Source organism: Panthera pardus, unplaced genomic scaffold, assembly GCF_024362965.1.
Source record: "Panthera pardus isolate Hobbes unplaced genomic scaffold, ASM2436296v1 HiC_scaffold_2, whole genome shotgun sequence".
NCBI lineage: Eukaryota > Metazoa > Chordata > Mammalia > Carnivora > Felidae > Panthera > Panthera pardus.
Window position 1 is genome coordinate 115,807,439 of NW_026526765.1, and position 20,878 is coordinate 115,828,316.

Below are 20,878 nucleotides of genomic sequence, written 5' to 3' on the forward strand. Positions count from 1 at the left end.
AATGGCTAAGAGGACAGCATACAGGCTCTTCACACAAAAGACTCATTGCGTGTCCTCCTACTAAAAATTTGAGAAGAAAATTCTGTCACAAGATAGTTTGAAAATCCAATGATTAACTATAAAATTGATACTCTGTGTGCCAAATACCTATTTAAAAAAAAACACTAAAGTTTTCAGTTTTCACTTGGATATTCATCATCTTATTGTCACAGCCTTGAGTGGTTTTAGTTCACAGTAGTTACTACATTCAGTATTAATAGGACAGAACTCCAAGCTTAACTCCATGTGATTCAGTCATAATTCATTCTTATTGAAAACCTTAAACAAGGATTATTAGATGAGAGGACAAAAATCCATACCCAGTTTTAAAAAAATTTCCCATTTTCCCTTGAGGAGGCAGGCACAGTTATCCCCAACATGAAGGACCTGCTTACACTTTTGCTGCTCTTTCTGCAGTTTAGATGAAGTGAAGTCTTTCTGTTTGGGGGCCTAATGAGGAGGATGGTGGTTGTTCCCACTTTGAGGATGAGGTCTGGAGTTGCACAGCTCTGGGGAGGACTATGTGAAGGACACCTCCAAAGCTGTACAGTAGGGCAGTACTGAAATAGCACCTGCTGTGTGCTGGATGAAGTTTTGAACACTTGACAAGTGTGACACCTTGAGGTAGGTACTGTTGTATCTTCTTGCCTCTTTAGTTGAATCTAAGAGAGAGAGAGATGATCAACTAACAGATGGTTTACTGAATAGTTTCTAACTACTTGTCTTTTTTTTTTTAATGTTTATTTATTTATTTTGAGAGTGAGAGCACAAGCAAGGGATGGGCAGAGGGAGGGAGAGAGAGAATCTCAAGTAGGCTCCACACTCAGCATGGAGCCCGACATGGGGTTCAATCCCACAACCATGAGATCATGACCTGAGCCCAAATCAAGAGTCGGGCATTCAACCAACCAAGCCACCCAGGCACCACTCTAAGTACTTGTCTTTATATTAGGTATATGGGATAAAGATCAAGGTCCTATTCTCAAAAGGCTTATAGAATAGTAGGGAAGACAGCTCAAAGCATTAACCATAAAACGTGGCTAATATCATGATAGTATGTGATGGCTGAAGTGATGACCAGAGTATCATCTTTGCTTCTCTGGTGCTGTCAAGGCTGTGGGCAAGGTCATCCCTGAGCTAAATGGGAAGCCCACTGGTATGGCCTTCCGGCCCCCCACACCCAGTGTGTCAGTCATGGATCTGGCCTGCTGCCTGGAGAAAGCTACCAAATACAATGACATCAAGAAAGTGGTGAAGCAGGCACTGGAGGGCCCCTTGAAGGGCATCCTGGGCTTCACTGAAGACCAGGTTGTCTCCTGCAACTTTAACAGTGACACCCACTCTTCCACCTTCATTGCTCGTCTGGCATTGCCCTCACTGACTACTTTTTCAAGCTCGTTTTCTGGTAAGATAGTGAATTTGGCCAGAGCAACAGGGTGGCAGACCTTATGGTCCACATGGCCTTCAAGGAATAAGAGACTCCTGTACCACCAGCCCCAGCAAGAGAACAAGGGGAAGACAAAGGACCTCAATTGGTGGAAAGTCCTTGCCCCAACTCCTCTTCCAACACACTGTGAATCTCCCAGCCTCCACGCAGTTTCTATCCACAGTTTCTAAAGGGGAGGGGCTTAGAGGGCCCTAACTTGTCATGCATCATCAATAACGTGCACTGTGCCTAGCCAAAAAATAAAAGTATATATTGATGGTATGGCTTTCCCATTCAGCTACCAGAGGACATGGCCTGAAAAAAAAAATTGAATACTTTAACCTTTGCCATCAAGATGTGGAGTCTTACTTAAGCTAAATTGAATTTTTTTTTACTGAAGAAATAAAAACAGAATGTGAATGATTTTGTAGTGCCTACTTCCTGTTGTATGCTACACACTGCAATACTGTACCTTAGATTGTGTATTTTAATTTTATCTGACCAAACCCATCTCAATGATGAATCCTAAGATAACTCAAATATCTTTTTCTTATGTGAATTATTAACCAAAGGTTATCTAGTTTTCTTCCTGACATCACCTGCGAAACCTGTTCATTGAAAAACCAGGAGTATATTTGAACATTTTGAATTAAAACAGAAGTTTAATATTTTCTTCATACCAAATGCAAATGAGTAGTCTTTCAATTTGTGGTCCTGATTTTAATACAAAGAAAAAATTAAGTTTGAAGATAATTCTAACACCTATGATGGGTTCTCTAAGTTACGGGTATGTGTGGAGGAGTAGAGAGTGGGAAATCTACAAAGATGAGTAAGATTCATTCTTAAAGGTATAGCAAAACAGTAAGCACTTAGACACTAAAATCATGCAAGAATTTAGTCATTTGACTATACCTACATTTGTTTCATATTCATTATGTCTCAGGGTTTCAAGGATGTCCCAACAATGGTTTTTATAAATTTAAGAAACTCAAAATCCTATAAGTATATAAAAACAGATAAAGTATGATTAGGTTTCCAGTGAAACTGAGATACAAAAAAATGCCACAGAACCTGCTTAGGATTTAGGGCAGGCATTGTAAAGGCAGGTTTTGTGGGTTGAGATCTCTCAAAGCATTTTGACAGATAACATATATTTGAGGGTCACTTGTAGATTCCATATTTGGGGCAAGCAGCAAAAGATAAAAAAAAAAAAAGAAAGTGGGTAAGAAAACCAGATCACTTTAGAAACTTAGAAATCTTGGAAGCAGATCATTTTTGGAAAGAAAGAAAATCCTGTATGATCAAAGGTATTAGAGACCTGGAGAAGAATTATGACTACCAAATTCTCCTTGAATTCATCCTTTAGAAGGTCATTGTTACCTTAAAATCTCTAAACTCTGGAAAATAATTCTATGAGATTAGAGCAAAGGAAGTAAAAGATCAACTGGTAAATATATGGAGAAAGTGGGGACAGACTACTAATTTTTAAAATAGGACATAAAAGAGAGGATTACAGTTAGAAGAAAAAGATTTGTGTAAAGATTTTTATTTTTTATTCATATTTTCATCTGTCTTCATTGTTATTGAAAATATTTGCTTTAAGGTTAATATTTGAGGACACAAGCGAAAAGCCTCATAACATAAGGTGCAATGCGAATAACTTAAAGCAGAGATGGTAAGTAAACTAAGAATTAAGAGACAAATTAAACTAAAAATTACAAGGGCAAAATACAGAAAAAATAGAGAAAAATCAAATCGAATCAAATCATATCATGCCAAGAGACCCTGTGACCTTTATCAGAACATAAGAACATTTGCAAATGTTCACATTATCAAACATGTGAACATGTATACAGGAAAACTTGGTTAACAACATCAATCAAGGAACACGAATGAAGAAAGACAGTAAATTCATGAAGATTGAGTTTCTGTACCTGGAAGTGGGGGATGGGGAGGGGGCATCATAATCTGCCTTTTTCTTAAAGTTAAAAAAGAATGTTACAGTGACATGAAATCAAGCCACTACTGGCCTTCGTTTTCAGAGAATAATGAGAATATGGATTTTCAAAATAAAGCAAAACAAATCCACATAAACAAAGCACTTTGCAGCAAATGTTTTTGTTTGTTTTCCTGGGCTCTGAATTTCAGCATAATTGAAGCTTTATCACTTGGGATGTATTAGAAAACACACTGTAAGACTTAAGTAAGGAATAATTGTTAAATCCTGAAAAGAAAATTATGAATGGCTTTCTAAAGTTTTTTTTTTTTTTCCTTTTTGAACCCTTCCTAGTATGTTAATCTAATGAGGCGATATAAACAGTAAGTATTGGAAAACATGTTAGATACATTGATTCCAGTTACGGTTAAGGGACTCTCTCATTATTTTTTTTTCTGTATTTAATGCATAAAAAGCAACCTAAACAATAAGGAAAAATATAAATCCAGAGGGGAAAGGTCATTGAGTATTTGATGAGAGTATTGATCCTGATTTGCCTGCCTTCACTTTGGTGTTTTTCCTTTTTTGAACTATGATTATTACTACTACAACCTCCATATTAAATAATCTATAAATTCCCTTCCTCTGTGTGTGTTGTCAAATGCCACTGAGACAGAAACCTATAAAACCCTGGAAAATCTCTTAAACTCTTGATTTCCCTTTAAGTAAAAGGAAAGTCTTGGGCTAGATTATGTACAAGAAGGACTATTCTAGCCAGAAACCTGTATGTTTATGAGTCTGTGACTGCCTATCATGTTTTCTGTCAGTCATGTGTCATATCATTGCTTCCCAAGATAATACAGTAATATTGACTTTTGATTATTTTCCTTTTTCATGGTGTACAAGTGTGTGTGTATGTGTATGTGTGTTACAGAAAGATGTTGACATTTAATTTAGCAAACAACTCATTAAATCTAAGCCATACAGCTAAAAAGACATATAATTTGGTATGCTGCTGGACTAATTAGTCCAGTACATAAAGGCACTGTGTTTACTTTTTCTTGATTTCAGCCAGATGCTGCATGCATTAATTGCTAATGTTCAAGCATAAGGTGAATGACTTATTGACAGAGGTATTATTGAGAAGGTTTCTAGTTTATTTAAAGGGTTATATTAGATTATATTTAAGGTCTCCTTCAACATTATGAGTGTGGTAAGTAGACACCCAAGGCAGGAACATTCTCTGTCGTGCAAAATGATTTGCTCTTGCAATTGGGTGTTGTATGGAAACCAATTTGACAATAAATTTCATATATTAAAAAAAAATAAACATTTAAAAAAGTTAAAAAAATTATTTGCTCTTGCACATTCAGAAAATCACTTTCTAGATATTTCTTTTGGGGGGGGGCGGCATGTTGGAAGCCAATTTGCATTTGTGTGATATTTTAATCAAGGTATGAATATAGCTCTATTTGAAAGAAAAAAATCAAATGAAAGGATTATCTTTTTCATTCCCTTCCATTTCTCAAGACATGTTTTGCTGTTGTAAAAACAAAAAACAAACAAACAAACAAAAAGAATCCCTTGACTTGGCAAGTATTCTTTACTCACAGTCTTGCTATGGGAGCATTTTCTAAGTACTTTTTAGGGTGAACCATTGTGCCATTGTGAAAGCACAAACCTGGGATTCAGAAATCCTGAGTCTAATCTCTCTGTTCAGCTATCAACTAGCTGTGTGACGCAAACAGGCATCCTGACTATTAGTGGTTTTTGTTTTTTTTTTTTCCCAACTGTAAAAAGACAGAGAAAGGACATCACCTCCTTTTTTTTTTTTTTCCTTGTTGTTCCCCTTGAAAGGAGAAAAAAATAAGTCCAGAAGGGTTTTCTAAATCCTTTGTTGTCAGGTGTGTGTGTAGGCGTGTTTGCAACCTGGTTGAAGGAATCTTCTGAGATCGGAAGGCCTTCTATTTGCCCTTTTATTTGCCTCTGGCAGTGATTACAATTATTTATGGACCTGACTTATTTCCCCCATTAGCCTACAATCCCCTCAAGGGAAGTGAGGTAGGAGGAAGAAGGAGAGAAGGGGGAAACCGAATCCTAAGGAGTAAATCAGAATGCAGGAAGGGGTGAGGGGATTGCAGATGGCACAGAAACACATCTTGATTTAACCTTGAAGTTTGTAATACTGCATAAAATTGCCTCGACTGGTTGGGATGTAGTGAAGACTGGTGAAAGAACATTGTGGAGGGCATGTGTTTTCAATGTTTTAAACAGTTACGGATTAAACACTTTTTGTGAATGACATGGAAAGATGTTTAGAATACATTCCGTAAACATGTAGACATAACAGCACTGTGTCTCTGAAAAATATGTTCATATATGTATGGAGAAAAAGTCCTCAAGGAAATATAAAAATATAAAAAATACTAAGTGGTAGTAATATGGGTGAATTTACTTTTTATTTTTTGTTGATGAAGGTTTTCTAGGTTTTTCCCAATGAACATACATTACTTGGTTAATAAGAAAAGAAGCACACCAAAAAGGGTTTTTAATATATTTTTAATATTTATTTATTTATTTAGAGAGAGAGAAGGAGGGGGAGGGGCAGAGAGAGAGGGAGAGAATCCAAAGCAGGCTCCACATTGTCCACCCAGAGCCTGATGCAGGGCTCGAACCCACGACCCATGAACCATGAGATCATGACCTGAGCCTAAATCAAGAGTCAGACATTCAACCGACTGAGCCACCCACGTGCCCCAAGAGCTTTTATTTTTTAATTTTTATTTATTAGTTTTTTCAAAGTAGGCTCTATGCGGTGGTAGTCACATGCTCTACCAACGGAGACAGCCAGGCATCCCCAAAAAGAACTTTTAAAGTTGCTTTTACCTGAACATTTTTAGAAAGTTCCTTATGGCTATTAAGTAGGTGAAAGGCTCATATTCTTCACTATTAAGGTGAATGATTTCACTGTTCCTTTTTGAAAAATGTGAATTAAAATAATTATCAGCCAGAAGTAAATGCAGGAAATGAAAGACCTGGGAATTAGATAAGACAAATGAAGACCAGTAGCACTGTCCTGCCAGTATCAAAGTGCAGTGATACTGAAGGAAAAGTCCCAAAATCATGTCAAGCAAAGTAAAGTGATTATGTCATTACTGTCACTTAAAGAGGTTTTGGGGCGCCTGGGTGGCTCACTTGGTTAAGCATCCAACTTCAACTTAGCTCATGATCTGGTGGTTTGTGAGTTTGAGCCCTGAGTCGGGCTCTGTGCTGATGGCATGGAGCCTGGAGCCTGCTTCGGATTCTGTGTCTCCCTCTTTCTCTGCCCTCTCCCCACTCATGCTCTGTCTCTCTCTCAAGAATAAATACGTGTTAATTTTTTTTTTTTTAACGTTTATTTATTTTTGAGACAGAGAGAGACAGAGCATGAACGGGGGAGGGGCAGAGAGAGAGGGAGACACAGAATGGAAGCAGTCTTCAGGCTCTGAGCCATCAGCCCAGAGCCCGACGCGGGGCTCGAACTCATGGACCGTGAGATCGTGACCTGAGCTGAAGTCGGACGCTTAACCGACTGAGCCACCCAGGCGCCCCCCAATTTTTTTTTTTTTTGAATAAAGAGCTTTCTTGATGTTTCATGAGCTAATACTTATACAAATTAATATTGAGGTCATTTCTCTTTTTTTGAAAATATGACCAATTGGTTTATATTTGCAGATCTTTTTCTTATAATTTACAAAATGAATTCTGATAAACCATTATTGCCATCTATTAGTATCTATTCAGTACATACTCATACTGTAATTCTTCTTTGTCATCCTAGTTATTTTTTAAATGTGTCCATTATGAGCCTTGCTCTTTTTATAAATTATAGGCCAGTTCCCTAGTTTCATTTGTCTCTTTTGCTTAACTGTATTCAATTCCCTACCATTTATTTGTCTTTGCTTCAGCATCCCCCCTCTTCCCCTCCGCTTTCAGTGTCCTCTTTCCTCAGTTCGCTTCTCTGTGACTTAGTGCAGACACCCAGTGTGTGAGACCCAATAATTAGGCGAATCTTCCCCTGGCAGTGTACTCTGTTGCACTCACGTCTCCCCTTGTCTAAATTCCTATCGTGCTTGTGATCACTACCACACTGTTCAGCACATAATTGTTCTCCTTGTTTGAAATGTTCTCATTCTGTCTGCACGTCTAGATTGAAAGGCTCTTGGAGAATTTACAGTGGAGGACATTCTCTCATAAGTAGAGGAAAACCTCTGTTTCATGAGTGAATCCTGTATGGCATATACCATGCTGGGTGTTTTGCACGTCGTATCGCTTATACCTGATATAGTACTCTGTTCGGTTGGTGTTAATAGCCTCCTGTGCCCTGGCAGGAGTGAACCTGAGAGAGGTTTACTTTTTTAGAGCTGTCTGCCTCTGCGTCTCTAAACGTTTTCCATTCTACCATATCGTCTGACTGACAACAAGTCATTTTATGTGGTAGGTCACATAATTTTATTTAATATTCTACTTTCCCGTGCTCTTGCTTTGTTTGACATAAGTGAGGTAAAATGTAATGGTAGAAGCATTAAGTGAAGTCAACTTTTGGTTACTTGCTTTTAAATGGCCTTTCCTGTTCTTGTCAAGTTTTTCTTCCCCTCTCCTGTGGTATTTTTGCCACTCACCAAAACTACATTCAGCCTCAAAGTGCCCAATTCAGTAACTGCTCTTCTAGCCCAGGAACCACGTTAAAGACACGGATACATGAATAAGCCCTCTCTATTCCCTGCTTGCAAGAACGTACTTCTATTTCATTTTGAGATTGTTTTCTGCCTCTAAACTAAAATATTCTCCCAGTTGTAGAGGCTCCAGGCTCCAGAGACAAAAGGCAATGAAGAGGAGGCAGTGATTCCAAACTTCATTCCCTGCGGTGCCTCTAAGATATTCAGAAGCCTATTGTAACCTGAGCCCAACAGGAAACAGCAGAACAGAATATTTATACAGAGAATGCGGAAAATGGAAAGGCTCCCCTTCAACTGTGTTAGCTTAGGAAGAAAGACTAAGACAGTCTCCGAGCTTCTCCCAAATTAACCACCACTTTCCCACACCTCTTCTGCCTCACTGTGTTCCTCACTGTATGTCAGTGAGAACAACTGGGTTTCATCTTCCCATTAATGCAACGTGAAGAAGTGAAAGGGAGTAATTTGAAACAAACACCAAAGATACTAAAGGAAGCTGTCCGAATGCACCAAGCCAGGCTGTTCCGTCTCTCTGTCTTCATGAAGTTCTCCTACACTCCCCAGATTCAGATGGGACTGCAGGAACAAACCAATGGCTGCCAGTGGTAGTCTGGGGTCACTTATCATAGAGAGTCAAGAGATGATGGACAGAGCTAAGATTTAGTTCGGGGCTAGAGATTTTTACACACATATATTATTCTTCAAAATGGTTGTGTTTTGGAGTGCCTGGGGTGGCTCATTCGGTTAAGCATCCGACTCTTGATTTCGACTCAGGTCACGATCTCAGTGTTATGAGATCGAGTACCACATTGGGCTCACACTCGGCGTGGAGCCTGGTTAATATTTTCTCTCTCCCTCTCCCCCTGCCCCTCCCCTCCCACCCACCCCGCATACATGCGCATACTCTCTCTCTAAAATAAAATAATAAAATAAAATAAAATAAAATAAAATAAAATAAAATAAAATAAAATAAAATAGTTGTGTTTTCATCCTGATATACTACTGGCAAGAGTTTACAGGGGGAAACATTTCCAGAAAACAAGTTGGCAGTTAATATCAGAAGCCTTAAATGACATACCCTTTGACCTAGCAATTATGCAGTTAGGATTATATCCTAGGGACATAATTGGATAAAGCTCACTTTATCATTTGTCATCAGTATGACTTATGCTACCAAAAAATTGGAAATAACCTATTACAGACTGAATCGTGTTTTCCTCGTATCTATATGTTGAAGCCCTAATCCCTAATGGGATGTATTTGGAGTTAAGGCCATTTGGGAGATAATTAGGCTTCAGTGAAGTCATAAGCATGGGACCCTAATCCAAAATGAGTGGTGTCCTATAAGAAGAAGAAGGGACACGAGGAATGTGTGCACAAAGAGGAAAGGCCATGTGAGGACATCAGAAGGGAGTTTACCTGCAAGCCAAGAAGGCAGGTCTCACCAGAAACCAGTTTTGCTGGCACCTTGATCTTGGACTTGCAGTCTTCAGAATTGTGAGAAAATAGGCTTCTGTTATGTAAGCCACCCACTCTGTGATATTTTGTTATTATATCCCTAGCAAATTGGTTCACAGTGTAATTGCCCAATAGTACAAGAAAATTATATGAATTAGTGTGCACTCTCACAATGGAATATAATGCAGTCATAAAAAATAGTGATTTTTATCATGTTTGTTGATAAAGACAATGCTCCCAATATGATTTTAGTTAGAAAAGTAAGTTACTGAAAAACACATATAGTGTGATCCTATTTGTATAAAGTGAATTTATCTCTGTGCATGGGCATGTGTATATGTGTAGAGTGTCTGGAAATATATACAACAAACCTTCATATCCTTTCTAAATACAGTTTTCTTTCTTCTTTCCTCTCAGCCTCCTTTCCTTCCTTCCTTCCTTCCTTCCTTCCTTCCTTCCTTCCTTCCTTTTTTCTTTGCTTGTCTGTTTTTCCTGATGAACATGAATTATTTCTGGAAATATTCATATAAACATGTATATTTTCATCCCATGTTTTAAAAGTGGCTTTTATATGGAATAAAATGTGTATAGATTGTAAATTACTTGGCTCATAAACTACTATCTTATGAGCCCACGTATATAATATCATTGAATAATTATCTTCATCATCATTATAATTTAATCTGTTGCCCGTGAACAAAAAATCCCTTTCTACACCACTTGTTGTATTTGTTCAATACTTCTGAGTGATGGAAAATGTAAATTTTTTACCTTGTCTGTGTCTTTTTTTAAAAATTTTTTTGAATATTTATTTTTAAGAGAGAAAGACAGAGCATGAGAGGTGGAGCAACAGAGAGAGAGGGGAGACACAGAATCTGAAGCAGGCCCCAGGGTCTGAGCTGTCAGCACAGAGCCCGACACAGGGCTCAAACTCACTAATTGTGAGATCATGACCTGAGCCGAATTTGGACGCTTAACCAACTGAGCCACCCAGGTGCCCCTACCTTGTCTGTTTCTAAAATTTAGTGTTAAGCACCACGAATGCACACTTGTAGAGGGAAAAATCCAGGTAGAATGCTGGCCCAGCCCCTTAAATAGTATGACTTTAAGAAAGTTACCTAAACATATAAAGTCTCACTTTTCTTAGCTGTTAAATATATGATAATATAGTTTTCTTACAAGTTTGATGTTAAGATGAAATGAGATAATATACCTAAGGTGCAGCAGAGAGATTCAGGGCAAGGATTCTGGCATCAGAGTGCCTGGGTCCGAATCTTAGCTCCCTGGCTTAGCTGTGTGGCTCTAAATAAGTTACTTAACCTTTTTGTGCCTCAGAAGCCTCATCTGTGAAATGGGAATCATGATGCTACATACTAAAAGGGTATTATTTTGGGAGTTAAATGTAATATTTATAAATTCTTAAAATAGTACTGGCACATAGTAAGACTATGTAGGCACTTATTAAGTCTATGAAGAATTGGGGCGCCTGGGTGGCTCAGTCGGTTGAGCATCCGACTTCGGCTCAGGTCACGATCTCAGGGTCTGTGAGTTCGAGCCCTGCGTTGGGCTCTGTGCTGACAGCTCAGAGCCTGGAGCCTGTTTCAGATTCTGTGTCTCCCTCTATCTCTGCCCCTCCCAAGCTCATGCTCCGTGTCTCTCTCTCTCTCCCTCTCTCTCTCTCTCTCTCTCTGTCAAAAATAAACATTAAAAAAATTTTTTTTCAAGTCTATGAAGAATTAATACAGTGTGCAATGTTTATCATCAAGAGCATCACACTGTCAATTATAGTAGCAAGATGTTTTTGCATATATTGGAAACATCTGTATATTTGTCAGCTCTTTTCTTGCTGTATAACTGCTAAGAACACCTTGATTTAAGAGCTTGTTTGAGAACCTCTTTTGAAAATTCTATTTATTATAAAGACAGACACTAGAAGATTACCCCCCCAGTGCCCTTATTTAACTCTTAAGTTACCTCTATTTGCTTCTGGCCTGCCTAATACATATGCAAGGTCATTGTTCTATTGTTAGGGAACCAAGCTGGAACGCTGGCAAAAAAACCCAGCTGGCAGAAAAAAACCAAGTGGCACTCAGAGATCTTGGTGGATCTGAAATTTATTTAACACCTGCAGGCTCAGAGTAGACCATTTCTCCAAAGATCTGAGCCCCCAATGAAGGGGGGAAGGGTAATTTATAGTTGTCAGCTTCCATATGTGTGGCGGGTTTTGGCGTGCGCGGCAAACAGGGCAAGAAGAACCTGGAAGAGGGGTCTCCAAGCTAGCAACCAGAGCCTGTTTTAGTCCCTTCAGCCATCTTATGGTGTAAAACTTTATTCATTTTCCCAACACTATCATGTGTGTGGATCTCCTACCTTTCACAGTTGAAGAATGTCCCTGTAACCTGTTGAGGCCAGAGCAGAGCTCCTCTCCCCTTCTCAAGGTCTTTGCTCCTGCAGTTGTGTTCTCTTTCTCCTGAATCATCCATTTCTTCCTCTCAACTCGATTGCTCACATCAGCATATAGTATGCTCTTGCCTTTCCTCTTTCCACCTGAACTTCCCCTTTAATCACTGCCCCAATTATATCCTGCCTTCCTCAGCAATACCTGTTGAGAAAGCATTTTCTTTTCTTTTTTTTTTTTTTTGAGAGCTGTTTTTTGTTTTTGTTTTTTAGAGAGAGAGAGAGTGCACATGAAAGTGGGGGAGAGGGGGGGAGAGGGGCAGAGAGAGAGAGAGAGAGAGAGAGAGAGAGAGAATCCCAAGTAGGCGCCATACTCAGTGCAGAGCCCAACTTGGGGCTCAATCCCACAACCTGGGGATCATGATCTAAGCCGAAATCCAACATTCAAATGACTGAGCCACCCAGGTGCACTGAGAAACATGTTTCTCAATGCTACCTGCATCTACCCCACACATTCTCCTTAGTTGGCTCTAGACTGGCTTCGAATCCCATCACTCTTCTGGGACTGCATTTGTCAAATCCCAATGACCTCTGGGATGCCAAATTCTGGTCGCTTAGTACTTTTCTTGACCTTTTTGTGTCTTGATGTCTCAGATAAGGCTATTGACCTCTCTTCCCTTCATGGTTTTTATTACTCTACACCCACTGATTAGTTCTCCTATTTCCCAGGCTCTCACTTCTCTATTCTTGTGGCAGGTCCGTTTTTCTACTTTCTACTGCTAAGTATTTGAGTTCAGGCTCCATCCCAGATCTCCTCAAGCTGTCTAGCTTCATTCCCCCAGGTCATTTTACAAATTCTCATCTGGAGAATGACAGCACCATTTCCAGTCCTACTTCCCCGAAGTACAGATTCAGTCACCTATTTAACTTCTCCACTGATGTGTTTATATGTTTTTCAAACTTAACAGGGACAAAGTAGAACTCTTGACTTAACATGCATGTCACACTGAGCACAGACTCATCCTTCCCCAGTCTCCATTGTAGTAAATGGCATTAATATCCTCTAATTTTTTTTAAATGTTTATTTATTTTTGAGGGGGACAGAGGATCTGAAGCAGGCTCTGCGCTGACAGCAGCAAGCCCAATGCTGGGCCCGAACTCACAAACCATGAGATCGTGACCTGAGCTGAAATCAAGAGTTGGACACTTGGGGCCCCCGAGTGGCTCAGTCGTTTAAGTGTCTGACTTCAGCTCAGGTCATGATCTCTTGGTTCACGGGTTCGAGCCCCACATCGGACTCTGTGCTGACAGGTCAGAGCCTGGAGCCTGCTTCAGATTCTGTGTCTCCTTCTCTCTGCCCCTTACCTGCTCACATTCTGTCTCTTTTTCTCTCTCAAAAGTAAATAAACATTAAAAAAAACAAAAAGAGTTGGACACTTAAGCAACTGAACCACCCAGGTGCCCCAATATCTTCTAAATTTTTAAAGCCAATTTATGGAGTTGGTTTTGATTCCTTTGCCTGACACTGCACATCTGATCTATTAACAATTCTATTATTTCACCTCAAAACATTCCCTAAATTGGCCTACTTTTCCATCTGTATTTCTTCTTAGTTGAAGCCACCATTTTCCTGCTGGAACAATTCTCAAGAACCCACTAGTGGGATAGGCTGCTTCTCTCCCCTCCTCACAGAAAACAGAGTAGTCCTTTGAAACATAAACCAGACCACAACTTTCATTTTAGAACTATGGAAAAAGACAAACTTCTTGTCAAAGTTATATAGTCCTACAAATTGACCTCGCACACCTTTCGTTTAAAAAAAAATGTTTTTGTTAACATTTATTTATTTTTGAGAGACAGAGGCAAAGTATGAGCAAGGGAGGGGCAGAGAGAGAGGGAGACAAAGAATTTGAAGCAGGTTGCAGGGTCTGATCTGTCAGCACAGAGCCCCATGCAGGGCCGAACTCACAAACCACGAGATCCTGACCTGAGCTGAAGTCGGATGCTCAACTGACTGAGCCACTCAGGCGCCCCATGACCTCACACACCTTTCTAATGTCAAATTCTACTAGTCTCTTCCTCATGTGCTCCCCTCTCTGTTTCTCAGATGTGCTCTTCTTGGAATGTTCTTTTCTCTTACTTTGAGGAGGCACTCACATATATGCTGGGTGAACACCCCTACACTAGGGTTTGCAGAAACCTTTCTCCATGTAACTACCTATGTGGTCCGCAAAACTACCTTTAAAACTAACCATTAATTTCATTGATGTACCATTTGTTTCTTGGACATTCAGGTCATTTCCTTTTTTTTTTTTTTCTTCCTCCTCCCTTGATCTCTTCCCTCTCTCACTTTCTTCTTTCTTTCCTTTTCTTATTCCCTTGTACCTTCCTTCCTTTATTTTCTTTTGTTTTTCATTATTAGATAACATTGATATGAACATTTTATTATTTTATTTTATTTTATTTTATTTTATTTTATTTTATTTTATTTTATATCCCAGTATAGTTAACATACAGTGTTAGTTTCAGGTGTACAATATATTGATTCAGCAGTTTTGTGCATTACTCAGTGCTCATCAAGACAAGTGCATTCCTTTTTTAAATCTGAGAGAGAGAGAGAGAGGGGGAGAGAGAGCACAAGGGAGGAATAGGGGTAGAGGGAGAGAGAATTGTAAGCAGACTCCACACTCAATGCAGATCCCAATGTGAAGCTCAATCCCACGACTCTGGGATTATGACGTTAGCTAAAATCAAGAGTCAGATGCTCAACCAACTGAGGCATCTAAGTGCCCCAAGACAAGTGCACTGCTTAATCCCCATCTTTTATTTCACCCATCCCCACCCACCTCCATTCTGGTAGCCATCAATTTATTCTCAACAGTTAAGAGTCTTTTTTGGTGTCTTTTTTTCTTTGTTCATTTGTTTTGTTTCTTACATTCCACAAATAAGTGAAATCATATGGTATTTATCTTTCTTGGACCAACTTATTTCTCTTGCAATTATACCCCCTGGATCCATCCATGTTGTTGCAAATGGCAAGACTTCATTCATTGTTATTGCTGAGTAATATTCCATTGTGTATATATACTACATCTTCTTTATCCATTTATCTGTGGATGGACACTGGGTTGCTTCCATATCTTGGCTATTGCAAATAATGCTGCAGTAAACAGAGGGGGGCATGTATCTTTTTGAATTAGTGTTTTTGTACTCTCTGGGTAAATACCCAGTAGTGGAATTACTGGATCATATGGCAATTCTATTTTTAATTTTTTGAGGAACCTCTATACTGTTTTCCACAGTGACTGCACCGGTCTGCATTCCCACCAACAGTGCACAAGGATTCCTTTTTCTCCACATCTTTGTCAACATGTGTTTTGAAAATAATGTGATATGAAATGTGATATGAAAATCTCTAGACATACCCTTTTACTCTTTTTCTTGACTATTTTCTGGGAATAATTTACCTGGTAATGAAAGTGAGGCCAAAGTTGTTGCCTTTCTCTTCATCCCTTGAGTCCTTTATCACCAAAAAGGAGAGAAGGCACAATGTATGATTAGATAGTTAGGTTTCCAAGAGTAACAGAGTGGATGATGAACACTTTCCAATAAGTAGCATTAGCCAGAGTGTGGAATATCTTACTGATGCATCTGGACTACACACAGGCTCACAAATTGCACTCTTAGGGCATTTGGTTTCTTTTTTTTGTTTGTTTAGTTTTTGCATGCATATATGGTATCTATCTGTTCTACTGGGATTTCCATTGTGTAAAACTCTAAAGCTTTTATGATAGATTCCATTGGACCTTTTCTTCATGGACTTTTCCTTTGTAATTTACAGTCTATATGTTTTCAAACTTTAGAAAGTGCTTGCACCTTTGAACATCTGATAGTCCATTTTAGCTAGTTTTTCTATGATTTGAAAGTCCTAGGTAGCTCATTAAACAACCTGATGCTTATTTTGATATATGGTATAAACGATAGGATATCTAAGTTTTTTCAAAATAGTTTTTTTTTGCTGTTTCACATTGCATCTTTTTTTCAAAGGAGTTGCTTTTTACCTTTCCTAAAATTAGCTATCATGTGCATTTTAGCAATTACTAAGTCTTTCCATTACCAACAGCAATTATTTAAATTATTTAATTGTTACATTGCCATGTGCTTTTCTATAACTGTTTCAATACGGTTGCAGATTTGAGAAATAGTGGGCACTATTTTGATTACCCCAGTACTTCTGTATTCTCATAATTGGTCTAGTAACATTTTAATTGGAGGAATCAAAGTTTAGGGACTCATATTCTGAATCTTTACTAAACTGTGCATTACTGCATCTATTTTACCTAAAATAAAGTCTATGATGAATAACATTTTACTATATAAATTTGTCCTTAAAAGTTAAGTAACACATAATATAGCTTATGCATGAGTTAAAAAAAAATCATGACTTACATTTTGAAATGAAAAAACAAGTTAATCAGTATCAGTATTTGAGAGGCACCTGGGTGACTCAGTTGGTTAAACATCGGACTTCGGCTTAAGTCATGATCTCATGGTTCATAGTTTCGAGCCTCGCATTGGGCTCTGTGCTGACAGTTCAGAGCCTGAAGCCTGCTTCGGATTCTGTGTCTCCCTCGCTCTCTTCCCCTCCCCCACTCGTGCTCTGTGTCTCAGAAATAGCTAAACATTAAAAAAATGTTTTTTAAAAATTGGTATTAGTATTTGATACATTCCAGAAAAGAAAAAGAAGCAGCAGATCCTGTGGATTATGGGTTGATATAAATATATATGTGTTTATATATATATATACATACACACACACACACACACACACACACACTTTTATATTGATTGATATAAAAACTAAATATATATATCAAAATCCTATCTATATTAAAAATCATCAGAATGCTTTTCAAAATGGTATAGGTGGTAAATTATTACAGTTAATAAATTATCATCCCAGGATTTAAAAAATTGCTACCAGCATAAACTAATATATATTGAATTCTTACCACTTGCCAGATGCTGTGCTGAATGTCCACATGCCTTGTCTCACTTCATTATGATAGTTGTCCTGAGAGGTATATATTATACATATTATTATTATTATTAATTATTATTACTCATTTCATAAAAAAGGAAACCTGGGTCTAGAGAGTACTGGATTACAGTCAGAGATTACATACCTAGGTCCAGGTTAAGTGATAAGGGCTGGATTCACACCAAGGCCTGTGTGACAACAGGGCCATTGGGATACTATACCTGACTTGGTTGATTTGAGTAATTCTTCCGTCTTGTGAAAGCTATAATTTTTCAAAGGACTTCTTTAGACTTTTCTAAAGATCTAAGAACAAGTTTAATTTTGTGCGTAGAAAGCATAAGATGTCTCCCTAATGCCACATCACAGTCTCTGCTCTGCTATCAAAATCAGGAATTAGGACAATGACTTCATTTATGAAAAGTTCTTCCTTACCCTCAATAGTCCACTCCACTAAGGAAAAGATTTGTGGATCATTTTTATTCTTTGTTCCAGTGGCTACTTCACTTGTCCTTTGGGTTCTTCATTCTTGGTCGTAATATTTTCTGTAAATGGAATGGGTCTTACCTGGGTGTAATCACTATATGCAGCATGTTAACCGACCTTGACCCAGCACTGTGCCCCCTCTTTCTTTCATGTCTCCAAGTACTGAAATAAATTACTTTCTTTCATGATCAGCAGTTCTAATTCACAGGGACTCTCTTCTTTTTCTCTACAAAAACCAGTTTCCTTAATCAAATAGAATAAACTATAGCATTTATGTCAAAGTCTGCCAGTCTCTACCTCATGTTCATTGAACACAGCATAATTTAGGGATGAGAATAAGTATTTACTGAGTGCCTATTATAAATGTGACTGCATCCAGCACAGTTTGCTGAGCACAGGAAGCACTCTGTAATTGTCCCTTTTTCTTGTCTTCCTTGTTCTGCTCCCCTACCCTCCACACTTTGGGTGTTCTGTTCCCTGTTGCTCACCTGTGTTAACAGATGGCAAAATCTAGAAGTAGCAGCTGTCACATGGGAAGCATCGAGCACTGGTTGTTTATATTGACAAGTCCTATCGGAGGACAAATGTGTGCAGCCCTGTGCTTCTTTGTTGACTTTAGATGACAGTGGGTGTATGTCCACTCTCCTTTTCTCCTCTCAGTCTCTGTTCTCCCTTTACCTGTCCCCAGTCTCCATTCAGTGGCGAAGAGTTCCCACGGGCAACTGCCTTACAGAGATTTATTAGGTCTCGTTTGTAAAGCTTTTTCAGTTCCTCAAACAAAAAGAAATATAAATACAACATATCACGCTGGACAGGTTTTTTTGTTTAATGTTTTATAACCATGAGAACTTTTCATGAACAAAGCCATTCTGAATAGCTGAGAAGGTAAAGTATGTAGTAATTCTTAAAGCTAAGTGGTTAGAATGTTCTAATCTCTGCACGTACCAGGGTAAGAGGTGAGGGCAAGAGCCTCCCTGTTGTTTTTTATTGACCTTTACTGACAAATGATTTCTCCTGTAAAGGCAACACAAATGCAAATTGTCTTCTATAGAATTCTTCTGTAAGGTGCTTTAAGAAGTAGTTCTTTCAAAGCATTGTACTTTCCTTTAGTTCACTAAAGTTGGAACATTAGTAGTTACAGTGACCATTCCTTTTTCAAAAAATCATTTAAAGGGCCCCGGGTGGCTCAGTCGGTTGAACATCTGACTCTTGATTTTGGCTCAGGCCGTGATCCTAGGGTCGTGGGATTGAGCCCCGTGTTGGGCTCTTCACTGAGTGTGGAGCCTGCTTAAGATGCGTCCTTTTTCTCTCTCTCTCTCTCTCTCTCTCTCTCTCTCTCTCTCTCTCTCTCTCTCTGCCCGTCTTCTCTCATGCACACTTTCTCTCTGTCTAAAATAATAAAATATAATATTTATAATGGGTCCCTTCCCTTTGCAGTGATATACTCATCTGTTTATGATACTTTCATATGGATGTTTGTAAGTAACCTATGTTTGTTTTTATTAAAGCTGTATACAATATACACAGAGATGTAGATCAATTAAATGATCTCAGTCTCACTGTGGGTCCCCAGTTGGAATATGTTCCATATACTGATCCTGAGGTATCAGTGATGCTTGGATCCAGCAGCCATTAAATACTTATACATGGACTTGTAAAAATAAAAAAAAAGTTACTCAGCCTTGGTTAATTTCAGACAATTGGTAAAAACATTACAGAGGCACTGGGAAGAATCTTGTTTATTGTCAGGTTAAACCTTACTGTGAACATCCATGTATAAGTATAACTCTGGTGTTGCTACTGTGCCTAGGTCCTCATTTCCTCTCATGGCCACATTCTGCCTGGGTACAGGAGATCTTTCCTTTCTTATGGCTCCTAAAACTATGTTTTTAAGAAAAGTTTTTTTTTAATGTTTATTTATTTTTGAGAGAGAGAGAGGCAGACCATGAGCAAGGAAGGGGCAGATAGAGAGGGAGACACAGAATCTGAAGCAGGCTCCAGGCTCTGAGCTGTCAGCACAGAGCTTGACGCGGGGCTCAGACTCATGAACCATGAAATCATGACCTGAGCCGAAGTCGGATGCTTAACTGATGGAGCCACCCAGGCACCCCAGAAAAGTTTTTATATTACCAATTATTTTCTTTGACTTATCAACTTGAACATCCGTGCTCCTTCCCCTTATGTCCCAAACTTCACATCAACACCTACCCAGTTATTCAAGCCAGAATTCCTAGTGTCACCCATGATACCTCTCCTTCATCTCTCCAATCAGTCCATGGGAAATCATGTTGATTCTCCCTCCACGACAACTTGATGCATCCTTATCTTCTTTGTCCTCACTGCCCACACCTGAGTTTAGACCATCATATTTTGTCTGGACTATTTCAGTAAACTTTTTATAGATTTTCTAGCCTTTGGCTTCTCCAAAGCTGCTTCAGAACTCCTGGATTTATCTAATGAGCTTATTTTGATTCTTCCAAGCATCCAGAATCCTTACTTGCCTATGAAGTTCCAACTCTTCAATCATAAAATCTGGACCCAGTTTACAAGTCTTATATTGAACATTCACAGCAGCTCCTTACCTGTACCTTCTACCCCAACACACATAAATACAAGCTATCTTCTACTTATAATGGACTAATTGCTAATCGTCAAACACTTTTTTTTTTTGTCTACATGCTGCTTATCCTACCTAGTAATTGAGTATAACATTTAAAATGTCAGGCTTTCGGGGCACCTGGGTGGCTCAGTTGGTTGAGCATCCGACTTCAGCTCAGGTCATGATCCTGCGGTTTGTGGGTTTGAGCCCCACGTTGGGCTCTGTGCTGATAGTTCAGAGCCTGGGGTCTGCTTCAGATTCTGTGTCCCCCCTCTCTCTCTGCCCCTTCCTTGCTCTCTCTCTCAAAAGTAAATAAACATTAAAAATTTTTTATTTATTTAAAATTTTTTGTTTTATTTTACATTTGAGAGAGACAGAGAATGAGCAGGAGAGGGGCAGAGAGATGGAGACAGAATATGAAGTAGGCTCCAGGCTCCCTGCTTTCAGCACAGAGCCTGATGTGGAGCTCAAACTCATGAACTGTGAGATCATGACCCGAGCTGAAGTCAGACGCTTAACCAACTGAGCCACCCAGGTGCCCCTAAAAAATCTAAAGAAAAAAAAAACCCAGATTTTCAAGTCATGTGGACATGAAAGAGTACAAGTTTTGTCAATAACTAGCTGTGAGGCCCTGGCTAAACTATTTTACTTTTCTGGGCTTCAGTTTCTTAACCTGAAAAATGGGTATGTAAAACATGTGTAACTTATTGGGTTGTTGTGAAGAATGAAGTGTAAATGCTCAGCACAGTATCTTACTCATGGTAAATCTTCGATAGATATTAGC

The 20,878-nt window shown here is 38.9% G+C and overlaps 2 protein-coding genes across 5 annotated transcripts in view; both read left to right on the forward strand.

Moving 5' to 3' along the window:
• JAKMIP2 (janus kinase and microtubule interacting protein 2) overlaps nucleotides 1-20,878 on the forward strand; it is a 177,621-nt gene that overhangs the window by 13,617 nt on the left and 143,126 nt on the right. The window lies entirely within an intron of this gene.
• LOC109246320 (glyceraldehyde-3-phosphate dehydrogenase-like) lies at nucleotides 16-2,422 on the forward strand. Its single transcript, XM_019414231.2, has one exon. The coding sequence runs from the start codon at nucleotides 1,198-1,200 to the stop codon at nucleotides 1,654-1,656; it is 459 nt and encodes a 152-aa protein (XP_019269776.2). The 5' UTR covers nucleotides 16-1,197; the 3' UTR covers nucleotides 1,657-2,422.